The following is a 27,180-nucleotide window of genomic DNA, read 5'->3' as shown; positions in this document are numbered from 1 at the left end:
AGGCAAGTTAGCTATGTCCCAGTCAGGTCAGACCCTGTGTGTGAATGCCCTGTCTAGCCTGCTGCTTTCAGAACCTCAGTGTGTTTCCATTTTGCTGTGTCTAGGTACAGTATTAGCTCCTGAGTGTCCTGGCTAGTTGAGACTTCTGAGAGAGATGTTATTGGTAGATGATGGATGTATTCCATTCTCTTCTCTCTCCTGTCCTCCATTTGTCAGTCGCTAACATGAAGGACCATTCTAGAAGCTGGTCAGACAAGTTTATCCATTTGTCTTGGAAGTGCACTTAGCTCAAGATGTGGATGTGTGCATGCAGGCCACAGGCCATGGTCTCCTGTGCTGGCCTTGGCCTCTGATTTACAGAAAACAAATGGCTGACCAGTTTGCTGGGCAGTGGGTGATAGGTATGTATTGAGTTTAAGTGTTCTGGTGTCAGGGAGCTGCAGGGGTGGCCTCTGTGAGCAGAGCCCAGCAGCTGCCCCATGTCAGAGCAGAGCCAGCTCCAGACAGCTCCAAAGGGACCTGGTGCTGGCCAGAGCTGAGCCAGGGAGCGATGCTGGGTGGGCCTCTGGGAGAGCAGATTTAAGAAAAGGAAAAAAATGCACAGCAGCAGCTGGGAGAGGGGATTGGGAAAGTGTGAGAGAAGCAGCCCTGCAGCCCCCCAGGTGAGTGCAGCAGAAGGGCAGGAGGTGCTCCAGGCAGGCAGCAGCAGTTCCCCTGTAGCCTGTGCAGGGAGAGGCCCCTGGTGGAGCAGGCTGTCCCCCTGCAGCCCAGGGGTCCCACATGGAGCAGATCTCCACACTGCAGCCCCCCCGTGGAGGAGCCCCCGCTGGAGCAGGTGGATGTGGCCTGGAGGAGGCTGCGGCCCATGGAGAGCCCCCGCAGGAGCAGGCCCCGGGCCGGAGCTGCAGCCCGTGGAGAGGAGCCCCCGCAGCAGGAGCAGGGGGTCTGGGGGGAGCTGCCGCCCACCCATGGGGGACCTGTCCTGGAGCAATACAGGGGAAGGTGGGTTTAGTTTGCTTTTAGTTTCTCACTTGTCTAATCTAATTTATTGCTTATTACTAATAGAATAATCTCCCTATGTTGAGTCTGTTTTGCCTGTAATGGTAATTGGTGAGTGATCTCCCCATCCTAATCTCAACCCTCAAGCACTTTCCATCATGTATTCTCACCTTCTTCCATTGACGAAGAGGAGTAAGAGAGCAACGTGGTTGAGTTCAGCTGCCCAGCAGGTTGAAGCTCCTATAAGGTTGTTGGTAGGAAAACTCATGACACAATTATCCTCATCTGAAATGCTAATGAACACTGGTGAATATGGAGGCACTTTGTTTACCATATTGAAAGGCCTACTCCTACAGTGTATGGTGGGAGAGGTGACGGACAGCATGGTGCTCCTGGATTGGATCTTCTCATGGCATGGAGGTGATTCAGATCACAGTCTGCAGAGCCCCACTGAACAGCAAGGGGTATACTTGCTGAATATCAGCTAGTGAACAGAACTTGCTTGTAAAACTGGTAAGCCTGTGCTTGGTAAGGTTGGCAGGAATGGTTGTGAGGACAGTATTTATTTATATTCACTGGCATGAAGCAATGTCTGGTTTGCTCTGTGTACCATAGAAAACTCTTGTAGTCAGAACCTTGCCTTTCATCAAAAGACATTGTCCATTGCATTGATAGGGATCACACTGGTTACCTGACCTCTGCTTGGACAGCTGATCTATGTGTCTCGTAGTGAAGAGAAGACTGCTGGAAACTTGCCCGAATGTGTACTGTGTCAGTGGTCTGTGTGCCACGTAGAGGAAGGTTGCATGGAGATGCTTTTTCACATGGGTAGTTAGCTAGCAGCGTGGATTGTCTCTCTGAAGCTGCCTTTGGTGGACCATGATCTAGTAGTAAGTGCCAACTGGTCAAGTGGCAGTAGGTCTGGAGAGATGTTTTCTGGCAAGTCTGTCTCAAGAGTCAGATGGTTAGTCAACCTGATAAGTTTCTACTATGAAATGACCAACCTGATGGATGAGGGAAGAACAGTGGGTGTTGCCTGTCTGTACTTCAGTAAGGCCTTTGACACTGTCTCCTATAAGATTCTTAAGAAGTTGATGAATTATGGACTAGATGTTCTAGTTCTCTACTTGGAGAACTTAAATGCCATCTGGATATGGTGCTGAGCAACCTGCTCTAGGTGTCCCTGCTAGAGCAGGGGTTGGAACAGGTGACCTCCAGAAGTCCCTTCAGTCAGTGAGTTTCACAGAGTGGAAGTTCTCTCTTCTGGGGCTTGTTGTCAGCCCAGCACACCAGGCTGGTGCTTAACTATGGGCTTGCACAGGCATAATGCATAGAGACTTGGAATATGCACTTAGTAAGGTAAAAGTCATTTCTGTAGAGATAGCACAAAGACTTGCATAGTAGAGGTGATCTTCCATAATGGGATTGTGGAAAGGAGTTTAGAAATTTACATGGGGTGTGTCATAATAGAACTGACAAGTATATTAATTTGAGGTTTTCATGGCATTTTGAATGAAAGCTGCTTTTGGAAAGAAGTGGAGAATTGGTAGCTGTCAACGAGTATAGAAGAAATCAAATGTTTGTATTAGCTGACTGCTATACATAGGCAGAGAATTTATAAATTTTAGTATAAATGGAAACTGTAACAGTCACTTGAGAAGTTTTCTTACAGCTGATAGCTGTAGAGCTACTCCTACTAAGGACATGCAGATACACAACTCAAGGAGAGAGAAGCAGACTGCTATTTCTGCCTGCCTGACTTCTGAAAAGTGGGTTGGAGATATGTTTGTGGGTTTTGAGGGGAGTTTTTTGGGGCTATTTTGGGAGCAGGTGTTCTCAATCTGACAAAGCTGATTGGTGACTAAATTGAAAACATAATTATGGTGACCTGAGTTCCTTAGTGCTTCTGATGCTCTTATTCCTCAGAATGAGAGGAGCTTGTGCTCCCTGTCCAAACTAGGGAGGTTTTCACACCAGAGGATATGGTAGTAGGGTTTATTTCCAGCTGCAGTCAGATCTGGTACAAATCCATGGATAATTTAATAATAATATATATAATAATGAATTAATGTGGATATATGAACCTTCTTACAAATTTTTGAATTGTTAGCGGGTTTTGTTTTGTTAAACCTCTTCTGAATACCAGGTTAGTTTCTGTAGTCTTTGTGTTCACGTTAGATATTCTGAGCTCTTGACTACATTGCCATTATGCTTAAAGCAAATCAGTCTTGATTTTTATCTTGTTTGACAGCATTTTGTCTGTGTAATCTTCCTCCCATTAGATTTTTGGCAAACGGGGAAGAAGAAATATCAAATAGTTGTCTATGTAAGACTGTTCTGTGTTTCATGTTTTAGTATAGTTATACTAAGGACTGTCAAGAATTACATGTTGACGTTTGTAATAGGAGAGCAGCAGGGAGCCCGTGCTACCATCCGTCAGCTTTTGACAGGATTGCATCAGAAGCCTAAATGGATGGGCATTTCAGCTGCAGGGCTTTTAGAGATAAACCTCTCCTTTTGACGAGGAGAAATTAGTGCTGCGTGATGCACATTGTTGTCTTTGTCTTAAGTGTGTGCAGCCGCTGACACGTCTCTGACATTGCAGTTGATTTGCTGGTTGGGCATATGTCGCCGGAGCTGGGGGAGGGGACTTCTCTCTTTTGGGCTATAGCTGTTTTTCACAACAATGAGACAAGCATTTTGGTCCCTATGAGAGAGAAAGAACTATTCTTTCCTCCCTCTATTATCCTTGTCAGTCTGGTGGTTTCGTCAAACGAAATTTCCAAGCACTTTCAACTTTGAGTGGAGGAAAACACCCTCGATTTTTAATTAAAATATCGATCCAAGACGGTTTGGTATCCCAGCTGTTAACCTGTAACTGTAGGATAGCTAAGCCTTGCTCTGACATTTATGCCTTTGTGGTCAGTGATAACGAATACATCTAAAATGTCCCTCTGGGATGTGCTTGAGAGTGGTGTTTTTTGTCTCTGTCTGGTGGGGCTATTCTGGCAGGGGGAGACAGAGCAGATGCAGCTTCAGTCTTACAGCTGGCAATGTACTCCTACTTCTTTGTTAACAAAATTGGAGCTGTTGAAATAGCAGTCTGCTGTCAGTCCCACTGGTGCTGGTCTTAAAGGCGTAAAGTGAATGATGGGACAGAAAGAGACATGATTTAAAAATCCCTCAGAAGGAGAGTTGACATTCAGGGCAGGATCCTTCAGGCTTTCCCTGTGTTGAGTGAAGGACCAGATAGGGTCCATCCCACCAGAATTGTTTTATGGTTCTGCGGTGGTTCTGATACTGAGGGACAGAAGCCTGCCTCTGCTTTCTCTGTTTCAGACTCCTTTTCCTGTCCTGTGTCACATCTCTGTGCTCTCCAGTAACTCTCACATGAGGATTCTTTTCTTTGCCCTGGCCCCTTTCTTAGCTTTTAGAAACCAAGATTGTCTCCTACCCATCAGTAGTAGGAAGGGTTGATTCCTATCAGCAGATAAAATTGTTAGCAGTACTTCGGGTTGAGTCTCATAAAGCTAAAAACAGGGGATGGAGTTTGTGCAAGTGGAAGTGTGCTTTTTTTTTGCCAAGTATTAACAAATTTCTTTGATAAGAGTTGCACTGGATTGAATGTGCTAAGTGATTAGACCTTTCTAATTTGTCCTTACCAATTATTCCATGTCTTCAGTAAATGGTAAAACTTTTGACATAGCGCCTGCCTTTGTGAGATCCTTGAGATGAGCAGGGACAAGCACGTTTCTATTTCAGCACCGTATAGTCAATGAAGTTCAGCAATTTTGTACTCTGAACTCAGATTGTACTTCAAAGATGGCATAGGGTGTAGCTGTGTGAAATGTTTTTTAGCTGCTAGGGTGTTACTGTCTTCTGGTTTAGACGTCTGACTTGAGATTCTAGTAACAGTTACTTTCCTGTCTTTCAGGTCTTGATAGCAGACGACTATTCAGATCCCTTTGATGCCAAAAGTGAGTTGAACAAAATGGTAAAAGGGGAGAACACTGGCTATATGGAACCATATGAAGCCCAGAGAATAATGACCGGTAAGAAAATAAAATTGCATATGATATTTAATTGCATTGCAGTTCACGTGGATATTAACTGCTATGAAACAGAAATAGTACATGTGTTTGTGCAGATCTGTTTTGCATTTCTCAGATTTCTTCAGCAGTTCCTTTTATCCTCATTATGAGGTAAAAATCACTCTAGTGCCTTGTTGATTGTGTGCTTTCCTTTTCAATTGGCAGCTCTGGCTTTGGGCCTTTATGAAAGATTAATCAGAAGGGAGAGATGAGGCTGTTGGATGCAAAGATCCTTTTTCCAGGAGAGAATAGTTAATATGTAGAGGAACAATCTGTGAATACTATTAAAATCTTGTTTGCTTACCAGAATTGGTGTTTTCATCTTTGAATTGTTTGGCTCTGAGCAATTAATTCTCAACTGATTGTAATTCTTAAAAAATGAAAAAGCCTGGAAGTGAACGATTTTAATAAATGGTCCATCTGATTCCATGCACTCTGTGGTAGAATTGGGTTTAATCAAGCTTGAAGTGTCTTTTGCGTAGTGTCACCTAAAATACTGTCTTCCCAGATTTGCAGTTACATTGATTGGAAGAAAGCAATCTTTATGTAAAGGTTTGGAAAGGCTTTTTGAGGAAAGGCTTGACTTGAGGCAAAGGCAGAAGCATGCTGAGAACGAATGCATGTTTATAACAAGTTATCTCCTGGCAGCCGTCCACATCTGCTGGCCTGGGCTGATACTTTTAAGTGTCTGCCCTGTCTATGCCAGAGGTTCAGAGAAAATCCCTCTGAATCCAGTTTCTGGTGTGCGGTGTGCTTGAAGTGTGGTTGCATATTTGCCATGTCCCTGTTCTGTTTGGGGATTGGATGTCCCAGTATAAAAACAATGTATGAAGGAGGTCCCGTGATCTGTCCGACATGCTGTATCCTGGATGGAGTGAGATCCTGGCCTGGCTGCTATCATGCGTGTCTGAAAACAAGTACAGATAGCTGAGAAGATGCTGATTTCTAAGGATACTGAAAAGAAGATGGAGTAGAGAGAAAGAAGTTACCTGTTAAGAAGATACTGGCATTGCTAATAATACCTGTATACCCCATCCTAGCAAGAAATAGGTGAAGAAAGATTGGAGTCAAAGAGATGAAGGAAGAAACAACCCCATCACTGTGATTGGGATTCCTTATAAAGCTGCTGCCCCAGGTTCTGACTTACATCCGGGCTAACAGCTGAAAAGACTCAGTTCTCTCTGGAACAGCAGTATAAAACCTTTTTTTTTCCCCTTGCAATGACTGGGCTGTCTCTCCAAGTGTGTTGTATGATGTTTCCGTTGCTTTCTTATGCATGCTTTCAATTCTTATTATTCCCTTAGTGTCAGTCTAGAGCCTTCTTCTGCTGTGATTATGAGACACATCACAAGAACAGGCGAAGCTAACTGCGTTGACATGTCAAGTGTCATTGCTTGGATCAGGCCTGGGAGATGCTTCGTGCTTAAGAGAGTTCCCCAGAGGAACAGTGATCTGCTCCACTACGTTCCAGAAGTGAAAGGTTGAGACCCTGCCAGGCCAGAATGGTGGTGCCTGTGACATCCAGGCTGCTCTGGATGTCATCCATTGTTCCCAGGCAGTGCTAGCGGAGGTAAAAAATAGGCCTCTTTTGAGTGTGTACTCCCATCAGCCTGCACTGGGTGTCAAATGATGCAGAAGGCTCTGCTTATTTTCTGTGGTAATCCTGTACCTGAGAGGAGGAAATGTTCCCCAAATTCATGGATATGGGTATACTGGGAAAAATCTGGGTGACTTTCTTCCCCCCATTGAAGTCCTTTAAGAGTGCATCACAGCCATGTGAGCTGGAAGGGATGGTGCCTTTCCACTGTCTCCTGACAACTGCATGTGTCAAGTCAGCTCTTCGAAGTATCTCTGCTCCTCAGAAGGAGTTAATCAGTTCTTCAGACCACATGCAACATTTGCAGTCAAATGCCAAATCAAGGCAACACACAGCTATGTGTTGGACCACAGACCTCATAAAGCTTACCTTTGAAGGAGGATCCAATTTTAGATCATCACTCAGATGGAGATGTCAGCCTTTCAAGGTCTGATAAGGAATGATAGCTACAGGGATGAGATAAGACAGCATCTGTTGCCCTTTTTAATTTGTCATTTGGCTTTGAAGGCAGCCTCTTACCTCCAGCTCGTGATTTTTGAGTACCAGGTGCCTGACATGGCACATGCCTTCATATAAAAATCAGCTTATTTAAATTGTAAGGTCGGTTCAAGTCTCAAACTAATTTGGAGCCACCTTACCCAAAGCATGTGTACTTTTTATTTATTTATTTTTCCAAGAGAAGAAGCATCCTCATTGAGGGGAAGGCTGTGTAAAAGTACGCCTTAAAGAGGGTGTTGGCAGGAAAAAAAAACTGCTGTTTTTTGCAGATTAGAAGCTGTGTTTTCTGTGTGCCAGAATGGGGAGTGAAGGAGGATTGAGGCAAGCAAGGCCCTTGAGCTTGGATATTGGTTTGGAAGATGACATAAGCAGACAGTACATCAGTGCTTTGATTTCTTAGAAGCCTAGAAATACCTCAGCTCTGCGTCCTGCCAGGAAGTTTGAAGGTACACATTGTCTTTCTTTTGCTTTTTCAGGCATCACTTAGTACTGGGCCAGGAGCCTCAGCCCCTGCTTAGGGCTCTGGTCCCCATTTCATGCATGAGCTTCAGGTAGAAAGAGAGAAATCCATCCTCTTATTTCAGACTGCTACAGATTTTGGTGGGTGGCATTTCAGAAAATAGTCACCTTCTCTGAGAAGTAACATGTCGTATGCTATCCCTTATGTAGCAAGTGCTGTGCTGGGAGCAGACTTCAGAAGACAGTCATAACACAATTGATAAAGTGCATGCTGTGCCTCTCTTCTCTTTGGGATAACTTCAGAGGCTACTTAAGGCTCTTTCAGGACAATCAAAGGCAGATGTTTGAGTCTGTGGAGGCAGGAGTGCCATTCTGTTCTTGATGCATTTCTTACATTAAGTTAGTTGCATGGTTGTCCTTGAACAGGGTGCATTAGATCTTGTAGGTAGGATATATCAACCTCTGAGATTAGTGAAAGTATCAATGTGTGTCCCTTCGAGTCAGTCCTGAATCAGCACAGCAGCATGCTGCCAGTACCCCTAGAAGACCAGAAGATTTAAGTACGTCCCACAAGGGCTTCTAGATGTAAATGAAAAGCTGAAGTCTCCGGGATGTTGTCAAATCTGAAAGGAACGTGTCCTTCCCCATGCAAGCCTGGTCTGTGTAAAACAAATTGATCAGACCAGCTTGTGTACACGCTCCAGGAGTGGGTGACTGCAACAGGAGAAAGGTGTGTCCATGATTTGAAGAGCTGAAAGAGGTTTCCAGAGATGCTTTAGAGCATTTGGTTCATGGCACAGAGATGGCTGTTGTCTTACGGTCTTTCCTGTGTTGTTCAACATGTTCACGAGCCTGGCTGTTGATACATCTTCACCATCAGCAAAGTTGTGCAGGTGAACATAAACTAAGCAAGTGCCTCCATCCAGAGGGACCTTAATAAATATGAGGATTGCACCAACAGGAGCTTTTTTGAGGTTAAACAAGAACAAAGGATATTGGAGAGGATTCCAAACGAAAATTTGTTGCCTCTTCTTTCTTTTTTTCTGTGTATTTATTATCCTGTCTCTATACACATCATCCTGGCTATGCAGTAGAAGAGCAGTGAGCAATTTTAACTGGCTGACACCTAGGGATTTTGTGCTTTGGATGCAGAAAGGGTGCAGCCAGTGCTAGAAGCACAAATGCCTTTGTGCATATCAGTGCTTTTTTTCTTCCCTAGGTACTGCAGTAAGTCTGTGCCTGAATTGTGGTGGAATCTCAAGTGCATGACAGGCAGCCTAGCCAGAGCAAGTGCATCTGTCTTAACTGGGAGCTCCCCATGGGCATGCTGGGAGCAGTAGGTCTGTCTTGCTGCAGGCTATCGCAGAAATGCTGGGAGTGTGAGGAAAACAGTATTCCCATGAACCTGCACCTACTTTAGAAGACCTTGGGTGTCAGTTTCCCTTGTAACTGGAGAGGCTGTTTTTTTGTACAGACATGTAACTTCATCTGAATAGTCACTACAGCACATTGGTGGTGAGTCAGTTCTTGTAAAATCATTCTTCCTTTACCAGGTTGCCTCTGGCATGTTGTTTGCTGGCGCCAAGTATACAGTTGCAAATAATGCAAAAAGAGCAATGATAATTATGTTGATAAATATTAGGCCAGATATATTAGCATGTACAGCAAGAGATGTTCAGAATAAAAATTTCTGGCCTATGGAAGGTCACTGAGCCTAGCAAACCAGCCCGTGGTCCATAGGCAGCGTAGTGGCTCAGCAGTTTAAGATTTGCTGTCTGCTTGTATTGGAATACAAGGAACAGCTGTAGCCATCACCTAAGAGTCATTGTGTTTGGCCACCAAGCTTGACAGTTGTGGCATAGTTTTGAAAAGACTTTAAGCTTGTTCTCTTGTGCTTACATTTGTGTGTGCTCCATTTATAGGTTCTGTTTGAAGATCTAACATTTGGCTAGTCATGGCTAGAAGTTGGCCCGAAATGAGAACTTACCCATCATCAACCCAATTCATATGATATTTTGGATTCCTCACTAAAACTCGTATATTTTTATTGTCTGTTGGCAAATGGGTGTGATCACATGTTGGTCATTCTAGCACAGCAAGATTTTTCTTCACATGTGAGGTGGGAAGAAGTGTAAGGTAACTTCATTCTTGAAATTTGATGTCTCTCTTCTCTCAGCTAGTAGTTTGCAGTCTCACCATGTAAGACTTGAAGACGTTCAACAGCACATCGAGGTGAGCTTGTGGCTAGTAACAAGATAGCTTTATTTACTTGTCAGTTCTGTAAAAGACTGCACTGGAAATCTTGGAGAGGTCTTCGCCGAGCTGACAAAGAAGGGGATATCTGACATGTCTTGGGCATACCAAGGGTTTGGAGCATGATGCTAGTGTTACCATGGGTGTTTATAGAGCTTGGCCCTCATGTACTGCTGGCTTGGAGGTGGTGCAGAACTCCCTACAGCCCAGCAGCAGAAATGAGGCCGTATGTTCTCAACAGGTCTACTCTTTCTTTAAAACATACTAGAGCTAGTTATTTAGAAACCTCCTGGGCTTCAGAAACTATTTGAAGTTGTTTCTTGCTTTGTTGGACATTTGGACAGAGATTTCATTCAGCCGTTACTTAAAGGAAAGCAGATGACAGGGAGAAGGCATGTTCTAAGTATCCCACATCTATTGTGTAATGGGAAGCAATACAGAAGAGGACTTCTTCCTTTCCGCTAGTTCTGATGTGCGTAAATTGAGGTATGACTGAAATAACGCTGAAGCTGCTTCAACACGAGTCCTCACCTTCTCTCAGAGCAAAGTGACAGATCTGGCATATGCTGTGAAACTGCATCACTTCAGATTCATTTCCAGTGGCCACCAGGGATACTTCGTACCCTGTTGGTGACTGTGAGGAGATAAGACCAGAATGCATGGGGTCTAATTTCTTGTGCTGGGAGGGACTGTGATGTGTTGTGGTTGCTAAAACTAGATGTATAACTGGGGGTGGAAACCAGCTGTACATAAAATGAATAGCATTTCTCTATATTTAACTCTGTCTCCTCCCCTGAAATAATTTAAAGCATTCTCCCTAATGTTTAAAATTATAGTGGTGCTTGCTGCTTTGGTTAGTGCATACAAGCTTACAAATGTATGGAGGAAAAAAAAAAACAACCTTCTCTACTCTGTGCAGCTGAGTAAATGTAAATATGAGGCCTGGCCTTATCCTAAAAGAGCATCCTCTTGCCTCCACATCCTTCCCCTCCAGTCTTGGTCTGGAAATGGAATTAGGAAGAGATCGTGTGTTTTGCTATTCCATGCAGCAGATTTATGGGCCAGAACTCAACACTGGAGTCAGAATTGCAAAGATACCAAGCCTGTGGTAATTGGGTGCTCCTAATTTAGAGTAGAGAATGAATGTTAAGCTGATGCACAGGATTTTGTTGCCTTAGTTTCAGTTCAAAAATATACTGCCCAAAATAGGTTTAAACCAAGACTGAAATAACTTTTTTTCTTCTGTTTCAACGCTTTAATCTTACCCTTATGACTAGATACAGTCTGGAAATGGACTAAAGGTAAGACTTGAATCACAAGCCTTACTTCAGAAATGTAAATTGACTTCTTTGGGGTTTCTGTCACTTCCCATTAATGCACAACCATTTGCACAAAGTAAGGGGAATAAAGTGTCAAGAACTTTGGAAAGGTATGTCAGCATCATAACAGATTGAGAGTACATGTGGAAGAAACTTAATTCTTGAGATTTACTTGTTTAGTCTCTGAATCTGCTTTTTGCAGAAGAACACAAGCCAAAGTGAGGGAATGAGTGCTTGGGTGGTTGGGAAAGACAAGCCATCGAGCTCAAAATGCTATTAAACCCACACCCACGGTTTGAAAGACTTCCTACATCATGTTGTGTTTATACGAAACGCTAGTTTTAAGCCACTTTGATCAAAAGGGCTACTTAGACACAACCTATTTGTTTTCCTAATGTGAGCAATATCTGTAACATACGATGGTGCTTATTGCTTGGTGCCTGTGTGACTTGAACATGGGTCTCCCCACTCCATCTTTCCCTTCTACCTCGCCCTCTGACAAGTTGCAAGTTTTCAATCAGCTTTACTTCAGGACAGTGGTTCTTTTACATTAGATGTGAGCTGCAGGGATGGGATGCTCCTGGCAGCAGCGTGAGAAGCACTGAGGTTCCATGCAGTCCAAGAGGACTGGTCATTTTACAACTCTAGTAGCTGGTATTTGAGAAGTACACAAGAGAGCTGTGACCGTACAGTGAGAAGAATTCATGAGGCCTGAATTTACTGGAAATCTTGGATATCTTTTGTCTACAAAGGTGAGAGCTTTCATGACTGGATGGCAGGAACAGAGCCTGTGTAACCTCTCCTGGCCACATCGCTGGCCCTGCTTTGAGTAGCAGACTAAAGAAGGTGACCTCTTGAGGTTTCTTGAGGTTCTAACTTGTCCCACACCCTGTGACTGGTCTGTCAGATATTCTGTGAAACTGAGAAACAGCTTTGGGAACCAGGATATTCCAGCTTATGGGATATACATCTTTGCTTGGATTTTTTCAGATTTGCCACTGTGCTGGTGTGCTCCTAGTACTGATCTTTTTGAACTTAATCACTGGAAAGACAAGACTGGTGTTCGCAAGGTGTAAAGAAGCAACCTGCTGAAATACAGCTTGAGGAGAGGCTGGACTGGGCCAGCGCATGCATGCCTGGACAATATTGGTGGGAACTCTGGCAGCTCTCCAGCTGGAAGTGTGATGGCAATGTAGTTGACTGGTACCTTTCTGGTCGACAGAGAAAAGAAGTGAGCTTTGTAAGCTCTCCCTGTTGGCTCTGGCTGGGAAGAATGTTACTCTGTACTGGGTGGAGGACATCAGTGGTATATCTTGCTGACTTCTAAGGTCAGCCCATGATCTTCCTAGCGAGATCCTACTGTTCTTCTGGAACAGTTCTCAAGAGAAAAACAGAGGGACTTGTTATGTGAAGAGTCAGCAGCTTGAGAGAGGAGCGGGCTGTTGTGGTTGAGCATTACAAGGATTTGATAACTGGAGCTGGAACAGTGATGCTCGAGCAAAATACGAGACTGGCAGAACTTTTAAAACTTCTTCCAACAGTCCCTTGACTCACTGAAATGATCCTTCAATTCTTCATTGTTAAGTTTAGTTTTACTATTATCTTTCTACTTGTTCTTTTGAGAAGTGGCTTTTAGCAAAAGAAAGTGTGGTTACTAGACTCCAGAGCCCATGTGAAAATGTTTGAGAGCAGCATTTTCATAAGTGCATTAGTACTAGGATTACAACCCTGGAAACGAATATCTCTACTCTAACTTTGACTTTCTTTAAAAACAAACAAAAAAAGTGGTGGACATTACCTGTGCTATGAAGTGAAAAGGAATTTTTACCTTTATCTCAGCTCGCTGTGCTGAAGACAAAGGTCCTTCTTGGGAGTACCTTTTTCTTTTTCTTTTTTTTTTGCATTGTTGAAGTCTTTCTTTCTCAGAAGTATTCTCTACCATCCCTTCATATTATATTCTCTATTACTTCAGTAACTATATTTTTTCACTATATTTTACAGAAATGTTAAGCCAGTTTAGAGTAAAACAAGTTGGTACGCTATGTACTAGTTAAGCATGTGGTAAAGACAACAATACTTCTTGGAAGGGGATGATGTCCCTTCAAACTGTAATATTTTGTCATTTATGTGCTTAGCTTACTGGTAAATGGATAGATTTTTTTCTGCCTGCTGGCTTTTCATCCAAACTCTGAAATTCTGTAGTGGCAAAACAAGAATGGCATATTTAGGTAAATGGAGTCTGTGTTCTGACATCAGCTGTTAACTTGATAGCAGCCATTTCTCCTACATCTCTTTTGGTTTTGCGACCCAAACCAAAGGAGATTTTCTTATCCTTAAAAGTAAACGAGGGTTGAAGATTCAGATAGTTCTGTCTGCTGGCAACAGAGGCTGAACATCTTGCTGTATCAGTGTACCAGCTTTTTAATATGGCTTCACAGCAGTGTCATAAAATGGGCTTATAACTTCAGCAGGAACTGTTCAGAAACCCAGCCTTTGTGCTCTGTGCGTTTTATGTGGGCTTGCAACACAACATTACAGCTTCTTACCCTGTCTGGTTTCTGTCTGTGAAGAGTTCACAGAATCACGGTTCTGCTTGAAAGGGCTCTTTTGGGGGAGCCAAAGTACCAATGCAGACTCAGCTGTTCACTGACACTGTGGTTGCTAAAACGATTAGAGGCTATTCTTTGCAGGAGCAGGCTGTCCTTTCTAGCTGGGGGCAGACAAGCCTCTTATGTTTTTGGTCTGTGCTGATATCCTGATATGTGCATTTGTTTCTGTCATCCCTTCCAAACAACCTTCCAAACAAAGCTCTAGTACCTGGCGGTGTGTTGCGTTACTATGACTGGATTTCTTGAGCAGTATCAACTTGTGTGAAAAGAAGATGGAGATGCTCAAGCTTGGTGTGAACTTGCACTGGTTCTGCCTTGCTCAGCGTCACCTGTTGGTGGCATGGAGTGGAAGAGTTTGCATACAACTTGGCATTATGAAGCAGGATGTAGGTATGCAAAACTGGTGCCATTATAGGTCAGACTAGCAATTAAGAACAAACGAGGTGAACTGTGGGGAAATAAGTCTTGCCTCGAGAAAATCAGGACTTGTTTTAAATTCTGCATTCATTTTCTGGGGGGGGGGGGGGGGGGGGGGAAGTGAAGGTCTGTCAAACTGTTGCATTTGTCTGGAATGGACTGTAAAGCAGTAAAATAGGATGACAGACCCGAGCCTTCGTGAGCTTTTCCTAGGTGCTGGAGCAGTTGTTAAGGCCATAATGCAGCCCCAGGTGAGCAAGAAGGTGTTTGTTCTGCTGCATCTATTGAAGTAAAAAGAAGATGGAGAGAAGGGACAAAATGTCTTTCAGATCTACCGTTGCTTTTTTGTGTCCTGAATAGGACTTACTGCCCTGTGTGCACCTTTCCTTAGGCTGTGAGGTGCACCATCACTGAGAAAAACTGGCATCATAGTGAAATACAGAGATCAACAGACAGCTTCTCCTAACGTCTCTGTTAAGGGGGATCTTTTTGTGTCTGTCTTTAAAAACAGAGCAAAACACCCAGCAACCAACACAGCTTCTACAGTTGTCTCTTTGGATGAGGTTTTGTACTTTAAGAATGTTTGCAAGCAGTCTTGTTACTGGTTTAGAAGCATGTATTGGAAAATAAGTGTAACTGGAAAAATTATCAGAAAGTGTTGACTCAGCTATATGCAGCAAGATCATGACTGGAATGAATTTCTATAACATGGCACTTTCTGACCTGACCTCAGTGGAAAATCCCAGATGTTACTCTTCATGATTTGTGATGCTTCTGTTACAGAGAGGGAAGAAGAGAGCTGATTAATGGTGTTTGCATGACTGCGGTTTGGTTTCCCTAAAAGTGGGGTCTGTTCTTAATGATGCTCTGCTGAATGCTAGTCAGATTTATTTGCTGTTAGATATCTGTGCAAGCACAAATGCTGTTGAATGGTGATGTGATAGACTGTATGCTTTATAGCATTTTGTCAATAGCTGCATGCATTCAAACACCACTTCAGGTTCTGTATTGTTGTATGAATGTATTGTGCCAAGGGGAAAAAGAAACTACAGTACTGAAATACTAACAGATTTCTTTGTGACTGGTCTTTCAACTAAAAATCGGTATCTAATGAGGGGTTGTCTGAGCAGTGTGACAACTACAGATAAGTCTGCAAACAAGTGCGAGGTATTGAGTATGAGCAGCTGGACAGCACAGTATCGAGCACTTGATGCTTGGAAGTGCTGTGGACCGGTTTCTCTTTCCATCAATTGCTTGCTAGGCTGGTTCAAGGGATGGAGGAATCACCTGCCAAGGGGGTGAGTTGAAACATATTCTCAGTAATTTCAGTGTTCATATCCCTGTTGCTTTTTCAGTGCTAGCAAGTTAGTTGTCTTCTACTTCATGCAAGGCCTTGGATTATGAGAAACAGAAATCCGTGATGGGTTGTGATGACACCAGAGAAGTGTTCTTGGTCAGCTCACGCGGAGGTAGAATTCTAAGTCAAACCATTTTTGTCTTCATAGCTGAACAGCAAATCTAGCCCCTTCTTCATTGTGTACATTAATGACTCCTGCTGTATGCTTGTGCGGGTCTGTGCTGGAGATGGAGCTCACTGAATCTCCCATTCTAACATTTGTAGTTATATTTGAAGCCTTTTACTTTCAGCAAGATTCATTACAAGTCCTCAGGTACTGATCAGAGCTCCTAGACTGTGCCAATAGCTCAATTTGGGTGACAGGACAGAAAGGCTGCAACTAGAACAGCACTCTCCTTGGGAAAGCAAGCCAAAGTGGGCAAAATTGTAAATGATGTCTGTAGCTGATCACTATTTTTTTTTTTTTTAGTTTTCAAAACTGCACTTAATCACTGTGGCTGTTCTTGCAGCGAATAGGGAAAAACAGACTGTTTGGTATGCAGATGCTGTGTGGCTTTTAAGTCCTGCCAAAGGAGGAAACGTATGACTAAGTACTGATAGTGCCTGCTCTTGCTGGAATCCTGGTCAGAGGGAAAGATCTCTTGCATTAGATATCACTTCCAAAGCTTTGGCTTCTCTTTGTTTTCAGGGTGTTTTTATGAAAAATGACTAACAAGGAGAAAATAGATTTAAATGGAAGTTAGTCATCAGGGGAGCTTCAGGCTATGTGTTTGAGCTTGCATTTCTGTTTTTTTTTTTAAAATCACAGTTGACACAATCATGCACAGGCTAGATATTTCATTTGAAACAATGTGCAATACACATTTCTGTGAATCTGACCATGTAGCCTGTATGTCCTTGGAAGAAATCTTCTCCAGGAGTTTTTGAGCAGCAGCCTTTCTTTCAGTGTTGCACTCTGTATGGAGAATGCTGTCAGGTGGCTAAAATCAGATGAGAGCACATCTCATCTGGCTGAGAACACACCTTGTCTGGCTTTTGTTAAATCTGAATGGCGGCTGTTCTGGCTACATGAATCTACTGCCTTGGTCTGCCATGTATTTTTTTTTCCTGTGAGCAGCGTCATCCCCACTCTATCTCTGGCCAATTAGGCCTGCAGGGAGGTCTCCATCCACTTTGCACTTTTCCCCAGGTAAGGCCAAGTTTGAAATTACTTACATCTGGACAAAAGGATTCTTCTTAAACATTCTAATATAGAGAACAAATTATGTATTTTGTCTAGATTTAGAAAAAAATTTAAATATTTTTTAAAATTAAAAAATAAAACAAAAAGAATTTAAAAAACTAACTCACTTTTGCTCATATGTGGATATCCCTTGCAATATCTCCTTGAATGTAGATACATATTTATACTCACTAGAAAGCTTATTGCTCAGTGCTTGTCTTGTTCCATGCTTTTGAGTAAGCTATTTGCCTGTCAAAGTCTGCTTATTGATGAGATTCAAGAAAATATCTTTCTTGTGTGAAAGCATTGAACTGCAGTTACATTATGAATGGGTTCTCCTTCCACTCCGCACACCTCTCAAGGTGATTCCTGTCAAGGGATAAGACGGTGTGTCTGAAGAGAGCTGGCAAGGGGTTTGTGAGCGCTGGCAGCAGCCATGAGTTGCAAGGCTGATCAAACTGCAGGAAGCAGCAGTCATGTTTGCTGCACTGTTCTCTGTCCTGACACTGGAGAGTGTTAACCTGTTTAAAATAGCCGCCGCATTGGAATTAAAATGTCTTTCAATGAGAATTGATTCTGGTTGTGCTAACCTTAGAGCATTTTTGGGGGGGGACACTCTGGTTTGTTTCATGGGTCAGTGAGAACCATGGTGCTAATAGGTGTACATGGAAGTACCAGTGCTGTGCTCTGCTCGCATGCTCTGTGCCCAAGAGGGCTTCCACCCCGAATAAAGAGAGCATCCTTTCTCCTTTTTTAGGTCTTTCTGAGAAATGTGTAATGGGTAGCTGGCTACGCAGCAGCAAAGCACCTCTGAAATATGCAGTCTGCAGAAATTCTGAGTTTTAAGATGTCAGTTCTAATTTTTAATCACGGCTCATTTAACAGACAATGGGATGTTTGGGGGTGGGGGTAGACTTTGTAGAATAAACTTCTGCCTTCAGGGAACTGATGAAATTTAATTTTTAATTTCATTGCGTCTGCCATAAAAGAATTATGTTTCCAAGGGCAGTTTTCATGTGCTTTGGCAATGATACTGCTGTTCTTCCCATCCACCAGGATTTAGGCTTTCTTCCTATGTGTCTTGTTTTAAATCAGTGTCCCTCCACTCCCCCAGACATCCCCCAAAGAAAAACATGTACCTCCTGTCTTCTTTGGCAGAGTGTTTGCTTGTTTTATTTCAGAACACAGTATCTGTAAAAGATATAAATGCTTTTTGTTGCTGGTTTATTGATACTTGGGACTTCTCCCCTCTTGCCCTTGCTCTGACCCGCATAACACTTTGTCAGGGCTGTTGGGATGTAAAGGAGCTCCACGTGCCTTTTCCTGGGGGAATGAGTCACACCTGGAGTCCAGGAGTATTCCTGTCATGGTGTAAGCTGTTCCAAGTCGTTGCTTTTCACATCGAGGGGTTATGCCAAGCTTTCAAACCAAGGCAGGAGAGCAAACATCTCTTGTTCATCCCTGGCTCACTTCTGAGTCGTTTGGCTTCTGTTTAGAAGGAAAACTGGGGGAAGATCTTTCCCTATCTAGCCTTTCCTGCAGGGTAAACTGGAATTGTGAGCACTGGGAGGCAGTTGCGTCAGTCTCAAAGCAAAAAAGACCTCACTGTTATTGGGGTGGTGTTGGTGCTCTCTGCTGCCCAGCATCTGGAGACATCCAGCTGGACCTGGGCGCAGAGCAGAAAGCAGCTTGAGTTCTGGTGGTCTGAGGTGAAATTTGAGCAGAGGTGAAACTCAGCTTCTGTTTTGAATAGACATTGCACTGACATGATGAGAACTCTGCAGCATGAGTTCTGAAGTGTTTCCAGATGATCTTACTGAGATAGGCATGAAAAGAAATGTTTACGGTGAGGCTTGGGAAAAGCAAGCAGTTGGCTGGCCTGTTTATGGAGAGGGAAGGGAAATAGATTCAGTGGGAGTAAATGTTCTGTCAAGGTGATCTTTGCATTAGCATCTGTCTTACGCCTCCGGCAAGTTATTGGCTGGTGTGTGGCCTGGTGCAAACAGCCCTCTGACCTTCGGAGGGGTTACTCGCCATTGCAAGCTGCAAGAGCAGTGAGTGCAGAGAGCAGAGGTTTAAAACAATTCAACAAAGCCTGTTCCCTGGTGAAGAACAATATTTGACAACATATTGTCCACAAGTAGGCTTTGTTCCTGAGTTATGTTCTCAGGTACTTTTTTTTAATGAATTGTGGTGCTCTTCTAGTTCTGCCAGGGTTGGTGATAGAAACCAGAGTGCTACAGCAAGCCCTCCAAACGCCTTGCAGGCTGCCTTCTGGAGCTTTTGAGTATGAAATGTTCAAATCCACGTTTTGAAAGTCATGCTCTGACTATCCTAGATGAATACAGGTTAGTCTGTTCCCTGGCTGCTGAAATGCTCTCACTATTTAGGTTACTGTGTTTATACAGCAGGAGACCAAGATGCAAACAGTGGACCAAAGCAAAGGATTGTTGGTTGCTTGCTTCTAATTAAATATTCAGACCTTTCCACTGATAATTGTTTAGTTTTTCTGTGTGCCTTGAAAACTTGATGCCAGGAAGATCTGTAATTTCCAGAAATAATTTCTTCAGTGCTAAGATCTTTGTAGCTGGAGTTATCCAGTAGGTTTGAGTGGTACAAATGTAGTAACAGCACAATGGTATTCCTTCCAGGCTGGTTTTACTTTGTTGTGCCACTTTGCATTCTTGATGTGTGTAAGCAGAAAGCTACATCCATGTAACTAAGACTGATGCTGTTCAAATGCTGACTTTTGGGAAGAGGGGTGTGACCATCTGAAAGAGACCCACAGTCTGAGTCCAGAGGTAGGAGGACAGAAAATCTTACATTTGTGTTCTGTAAACAGCTGTTCTATACAGTCCTCCTCCAGCACAGTGTTTAAATGTTTGTGTGTATTAAAAGAATGAACAGTATGTTTAATTCAGATGGCTGTGTATCTGATCAAAGTCAAGTGCATGCATAAAGGACTGAAAAATCATTGTATTTTCACTCAGCCAACAGCTATTGATTGGGGTATGGAGCATTGCAAAGTATTCTGTCTCATGCTCTAGGAAAGAGAGCAAAGCTCTATCCACCAGTATGAGCTTAAATTCTGCATTGATCTCTGTACTGTTGAGTGGATGTGGGCGTAACTACAAGTGCTGTGCAGGGTCCCAGCAGCAGCATTCTGTCGTCTGTCCTGCTCCTAGTCTTGTCAAGGAGAAAGGTTGTTCACAGCCCTTGCACTTTGCTTAAAAAGTTTCAGTGCTAGCTTTTCAGAAGCTGGCATTGCATGATTGCAATGCCATTTCCAGCATGTTACATTCATCGTCAGATCTGGCTCATTAGAATAAGACTTTGGTGTTAGAGAAAACAGCTGCAGATCTGTTAGGACAGTCTAATTACACTGTAAGTCTCTCAGTGGGGCATGAAGGAATTACTGTTTGCTATCAGAGTGTTAAGGAAGCTCGTATGCCTTATGTTATCACAGATGCTGTGAAATCCTTGTGTGTAAAATGTTGAAAGCTTTTCCAGGAGAAGAGGATGGTTGAAAAAATCAGAGGATTCGTCTGATTTGCTGCTTTCTCTCTTGCAGGCTAGAACCAGGATTAGTCAACATGAGGACTTTATCTGAAGCCCAGAATTCTGGTTTCCAGTGCTACTTCTGTCCTTGTAATATGGCTCTAAAGGGCTGCAGGGGAGTTACCACATCTGCCTGAACAGGAGGCTCCCTTTTGGCATACTGGATGTAGGCAGGCAAGATGTGTTTCTGCTGTGATGTAGGAACCTGTGGTTCTACTGCCTTCACTTACAAACCTGCCCAACAGAGCCTTTAGCTCACTGCCAGAGACCAGTCTGCCACTACCAGACAAGAAAACAACTTTCTCACAAGTGCTCAACTTCAGGGAGCCTTTTTCTTACACAGCTGTTGCAGGAGGACTCCTGCATTTTGTTTTTATATTTCAGCCAAGGAAATGTTACAAAATGGGTGTGAAATGATGTATCAGATTAGGCTGAGTTTTCTACTGCATGGTGAATGGGTATACTTGGTCTGGGAAAACACTGTTGTCAAAACTTGTGTGCGCTTTTTTTTTTAGGAGTACAACAAAACTGTTTGATCTCATGTTACTGGATGCTTTAGCTTGAAATGAAGGAAATAGCCAGTGGCTTCTGTACACTGTAGGAGAATCCGGTAGTTTTGTTTTGTTGCATCCCCTTGGAAGGAGACCTCTGCTCACCTACTAGATTCTGTAAGCAAGCAGTACCATCTTCAGAATTTCTTTTTCTTGTCTGCATAGCTGTTTTCTTGATGACATATCCCCCAGTTCGCTCCAAGCTCACCTCAGGAATACAGTGCCCCAATGAGTAATGCTGTTGGGTTATTTAAGACTTAAAAAGTTTACAGCTGGAAAGATTGCCATGAGGTTATCTGTGTGTCAAGTGGTGCTCGAGGTGTGTTCTGTATGTTCACTTTTGTCAGAATTGCTCACCATCTGGGGAGAAGAATGTGAAGTTCAGTCTTGTATCACAGGAACTTGTCCTCCAGATGTCTCAATTTCTGGACCTTGCTGGTCAGGTTCTCTGTTTTATGTAGGTGTCCAGGCTCCTGGGGCCTGATTCTGTTATAACTGCTAATTTGAGAGAATAAGAGTTACTTGTGAGTGTCTTCCAGCCTGCTAGCAAAATTAGCTCTTTCAAAATTTCAGTTGCTTCTTTTTCTACTAGCTAGTTAACTAATGAGCATAATTCTACAAAAATGCACTTTTCAGTATTAGCAGTAAGAGGATAAAAGGATAAAATTAATATACCAGAATTTCAAAGTACTAAAATGTGAACTGAGAACAGTTATGTATAACACGTATATAACTGAGAACATATATATAGCTGAGAACTGTTATATATAACAGATACAAGTCTTCTGCACTGTATTCTTAATGTATTTTTCGTTGCCATTGCTGCTTTCACAGTGAAAAATACGCTTGACCTATTAAGTGGCCAAAGTCAGACTTCAAATAAAGTACAATTAATACAGTTTTGGACTCCCTGGTCGGTACGGTGACTGTTTTAGTACTCATAGCTGTCATTGTTAGAGATTGCATGGAAACCTCATTCTTAAATATTCAAGTCTGCACTGAGCTGTCAGTGTCTAATATTGCTTGTGGTACAGTATCAACTTTGCTGCCTGCTATTGAAAGCAGCTGTTTTTTATTTAACTTCAGTAAAATTACTTTTCTTCACGAATGTTTCCAATGTATTACATAAAAGATGGACTTGCAAGCAAATTTACAGGAAGCTATAAAAAGACTATGTATGTCAGCGTGTGTATCTGTGTGTGTGTATGTAAATGTATATTCTCCCTTTTCTACTTCTTTGATTTCCTGAAGTTATGGCCTTTTCTAGAGAAAATTTTCTTCTTTAGGATCAAATATTTGACATTTTTTAATTGTAGTCCCTCACCACAAGTCATGAAATAGTAGCTTACAACCTTCTATTAAGACGTCATCTTTTCTGTGCAGACTGATGCTCTAGTTCTGTGGGTAAAAGAAAAATGTTGAGCATAGGCTCCTGTATTAAAATAATCTTACACAGCAGAAGCCAGTGAATAAACTGTGTTTAGCACTCTAAAATCAATATAAAATCTCTGATTTGGTGGAATCATGCCTTTGTTCCTCAGTAGCGTGCTCTTCCTGGTATAGCACTGGCTGGCTTCACAGTACATTAAGAGAGACAGACGCACGCCACATTTGTGGCTTAGAAGCAATGTAGTGCTTATGTCCAGGAGATTTCAAGAGAGTATCAGCAGTGTGTTCTTTTTAATATGAAAGTTTTTCTTAGTGCAGCATTATGTCCTTGAGCAAAATTATCTTAGAAAGGTAGTTGAAACAAGGACTGTTTTACTTCTGGCAGGTCAAAAGCACAATTCTTTTCAAATAACTTACCCTTTAAGGTACTTATTCCCAGGTTTTCCTTGTATTTGAAGGTGGTGATGTGGTTATCATTTGTAACTAGGAATCATTCTGACCTGCCTTCCTGCATTTAGATCATTGGCTTTAGTGTAGGTTTCATCAGACTTACTTGTAATGCATTAAACTTAATATTTTTTTTCCAAGCAACAAGGCCATTGTCTTCGTGTAGATCTTTCACTGTACTTTTGAAATAGTTCGGAACAATTACTCTGATACACTGTTCTTGCTGATAAATGAATTGGTGAATGACCTTTTGATATACTGATGGGGAGAACTGTTCTAAGTCTTCGCATCATTTGTAGGTGTTTTGTTGTGTGCTTGTTTGTTGCTGTTTTTTTTGCTCAGGTTCTTTTTTTCTGTTCAAGCAGAGTCAGCTAGAACAGACTGCCCTTGACTATGTCTAGTTAGGTGTCTAATATCACCATTAATGGAAACTCCACAGCTTCTCTAGGCCACCTGTTTCAGTGTTTGACTGCTGTCAGAGTTTTAAAAAAAAAAAAGGTTGCATTCATATGAAATTTCATGTATTTTTATTTCTGCTTGCTGCCTCTTGTCCTGTCACTGAGCACTACCAAGAAGAGTTTGACTCCATCTTCACTCTCAAACCACAGGTATTTGTATACATTTGTATACATTTGTATACATTGATAAGATCCCTTCTATGCTTCCTCTTCTCCAGGCTGAACAGTCCCAACTCTCTTAGCCTTTTCTCTTTGAAGAGGTGCTCCAGTCCCTTCATCGTCTTTGTGGCCTCACGTTGGACCCTCTGCAGTGTGTCTGTGTCCCTTGTTCACTGGGGAGCCCAGAACTGGACACAGTTCTCCAGGTGTGGCCTCACCGGTGCTGAGTAGAGAGGGATAATCACCTCCTTCAACCTACTGGCAACACTTTGCCTAATGCAACCGAGGATATAGCTTATCCTCATCTACCAAGCTACTCATCTTATTGTGGAAGTCTTTCAGGTGGGTTAAGCAGTTTCCCTTTTGTAAGTCTTGCTGGTTACTCCCAGTCACCTTCTCATCTTTCATGCATCCGGAAATGGTTTACAGAACAAGTTGCTCTATCATCTTTCCTGGAATTGAGGTGAGATTGTCGGGCTTGTAGGTCCCAAGGTCGGTCTTCTTGCCCTTCTTGAAGATAGGTGTGATCATTGGTCTTTCTTTCAGTCTTCAGGAACCTCTCAAGATTACCACAGTTTCTCAACAGGCAAAAGAGACTGGCTTCACAATGACATCAGCCAGCTCTATAAACTCTTGAGGGTGCATCACATCAGTTCCATGGATTTATGTATGTCCAGTTCATTTAAATCTTCCCTTGGGCCCCCATTCTGATCCTCTTCCACCAAGGCTAAGTCTCCCTTGGTCCAGCCTTTCCCTGTGTTCTCAGGGGTCTGGGGTTCCTGGAGCTGATCTGATTAGTAAAGACTGAGGCGAAGAAGCCATTGAGTCTCTCTGCTATTTCTTTATCTTGTGTCACCAGGGCAGGGACCCTGACACGTTTAGCTATGGGCCCATATTATTCCTAGCCTTCCCTTTGCTGCTGATGTACTTTCTTCTTGACCTCACCAGGCAGGAAAGCCAAAGGCCACTTGGAATCCAGCCTTTGTTCTTGTGCAATCAGATGCTGTCTCTGTATTCATCCTGGGTCACCCGACCCTGCTTCCACCTCTTGTATGCTTCACAAGTGTCTTGACTTGCTCATATAAAACTCTCGATAATGGTTTAGCATAATGACGTGCCTGAAGACTTCTAAGAGTTTTTTCATAAACAAAATGGGAATAAACTGGCATGTTGGAGGGAATTGAATTCATCACTGAAGCTTAACAACCTTCTTGTATGTTGTTTCTACACAGGGTTTACATGTAACAGCTCACAGAATCCCAAGGCCTTCTGGCCAAGGAGAGGGCCTTCTGGAGGTCTTCAGCCATGCCCCCAGACATAGATGGGGTGACCATAGCTTTATCTAGACAAGGCCCTGTAAAATCCAGGGAATAGAGAAACCAGAATGGCAATGCACCGTTCCTTTCTGTTAAGCTTCAACATGCTTACTTTTTGACAAAGTCTGTGTTAATTTAAATGTGTGTTCCTTAATACAATGTGAGATAAGGTCCGTTCAGCGCTGCTTCCATTTAGTGTTCTTACTGTAGTCCCAGCTCATTTTCTGCTGGTGTTCTGCATTCTCTAGAGGTAACTACAGATAATTTTTTATGTAAACTTTAATGTAATTACACTCTGAAATACGTTTTTGTTGGTATTTGAGTTGCGTTTCTGAATGATCTGCTCTGGAAGACTTAACTGCATACACAAATTTCAGTGTTCTTGGGGGTTTTTGCACAGTTGACCGTAAGCGTGCTTTACAAAGGCTGATAATTATTGTGTTTCCTGTAATCTGGTTCCTTGCAGACCAGGGTGTATTGATGGAGGCATGAGACTGTGCTGTGGTTGTTAGCTAGAGCAAACTTTTGCTTGCAGACAGGTAAGCAAATGCAGAAGTAGAATTTAGAAGTCTTGTAGCAGCTTGCCATCTGTGCAATTATGCAGAAATTAAGTAGTGCATGGAACTTGAATGCTCTAAAATTATTAACTGTGATGATAAGGCATATTTAGTAGTGACACTAATGCAATTTTCTTTCTTGATAACAGAGTTTCAGAAGCAGGAAGGCACGAAGTCCCATCAGAAAAACATGCAGCTCTATGACACACCCTATGAACCAGAAGGCAGTGGTGTGGAATCTGATTCTGAAAGTGTGGTGAGTCAACGTTTACGAGAAAGCAAATTGCCACAGGATGATGACAGGCCTGCAGATGAGTATGATCAGCCATGGGAGTGGAATAAAGTCACCATCCCAGCTCTGGCAGGTAGGAATCCTAGATTCTGACCAGAAAATTCTCTTTCACAGCATATATGCCTGCCTTTAGGAGAAGTCAAATGTTTCTGCCCTTTTGAAGGGTGAGGGGTGGGGAGAATGGGGGCTGGGGAGAAATCTGTCAGAAACGTTTGTGGGCAGTCTCAAGTCCTTACCTGCTGCAGAAATGTGGAACATTGCACTTACTGATTTGCTGCTTCAGGTGAGCTGTTGTCAACCATCTCAGTGCTCGGTTCATGTTAGTAAACCCCTTAATCTCACCCCTATTTCAGTGAGTATGATGCAGGTAGTGTTTATTGTTGAGTGGATCTGTGATGAGAGTGATGCTTTGCAAGGTCCTTAACTTATGGGCCACTTCTTAAAAGGGCAGGACATAAAGTAGCTGTGTCATGTGCATGCGGTAACATGCTTTTCTTTGGTGATGTTTCTTGGTGTTTGTCACTTGTCATTTTCATTCCAATCGTGAGCATTCCCATAGATGTGTAGAACTTGTTTTCAGATTAATTCTTTTGAATGGCTGAGTTTCTTCCACATAAGAACTTGTCAGTCAGGGAGACCTCACACAAAACTACTTGCTCTCTCTGCAAATATCTGTGCTTGGTGTTGGTTATTTTCTTAGTCCCTGATGCTGCTTCGCAGAAATGGCTAGGGGGCTTCATTCACTGATGATGTGATTCTAGAAGCCAAGGGCTTTTTTTATTGGTAGAGCCTCAGTGTTCACAACAAAGCCTGGCCAAGTCATGGCTTGACCATGTTCCAGGAAGCTCCTATGGGATGCTAGTCATACATGCTTTGATTTCCCCCTCAATTATATGTTCTTGTTAAAAGCTGTCTAGGAACAGGGTTGTTCACCCTTTTTTTTAAGGGTCAGCTTGGCTTCCCAAGAAGGCTTGGGAGGAAGAGCTACATGTGGTGAGAACTGTGGGTGTGAGAAAAGACGAGAGATGTGGCTCTGGAACCATGGAAGAATACTGACAGCAATGTTTAGGAGTAGTCAGTGTGGATTTACCATGGGTAAATCCTGCCTGACAAGCCTGATTGATTTCTGTATTGAAACTACTTGATCCCTTGATGGAAGGAGAGCAGTAGGTGTCATCTGCATTGAGTTCAGCCTTCAACGTGTTGTGCTATGGCATCCTTGTTTTGTGGTTTGAAATGCTGTGGCTTAGATGGGTGGACTACTAAATGAGTGGAAAAAATGCCAGGATCATTGAACTCAATGGGTAGTGTTTAGTGATTCATACTCTTCCTGGAATCAGTTTACAGGTGTGATTCCACATGGGACCAGTTCTGGAACCCTTCCTGTTCAACATCTTTATCAGTATAATCTGGAGGAGGAGAGGGAATGCAAGTCATCAGGTTTGGAACGGTGTCAAATGGAGGGGTGAAGAGCTGTCATGCAGAGCGTATGGGACAGGCTGGAGAAAAGGGCTGGCAACAAACTTGTGAAACCCATCCAGGACAAATTCAAAGATCTGCACCTGGAGCAGACTAACTCCTTGTGATGATATAGACCAAGGCTGCCAGGTTACAGCTTCACTGGAAAGGGCC

The 27,180-nt window shown here is 42.9% G+C and overlaps 1 protein-coding gene across 1 annotated transcript in view; it reads left to right on the top strand.

Moving 5' to 3' along the window:
- Positions 1-27,180, top strand: part of SHB (SH2 domain containing adaptor protein B) — a 79,934-nt gene that overhangs the window by 19,359 nt on the left and 33,395 nt on the right. The window contains exons 2-3 of the mRNA XM_040541233.1: positions 4,934-5,051; positions 25,406-25,621. Coding sequence (XP_040397167.1) covers positions 4,934-5,051; positions 25,406-25,621 — 334 coding nt within the window. The remainder of the gene's footprint in view (positions 1-4,933; positions 5,052-25,405; positions 25,622-27,180) is intronic.

Source organism: Cygnus olor, chromosome Z (genome assembly GCF_009769625.2).
Source record: "Cygnus olor isolate bCygOlo1 chromosome Z, bCygOlo1.pri.v2, whole genome shotgun sequence".
Classification (NCBI taxonomy): Eukaryota; Metazoa; Chordata; class Aves; order Anseriformes; family Anatidae; genus Cygnus; species Cygnus olor.
Note: the sequence above shows the minus strand (reverse complement) of the source record. Positions and strands in the feature narration are given on the sequence as shown.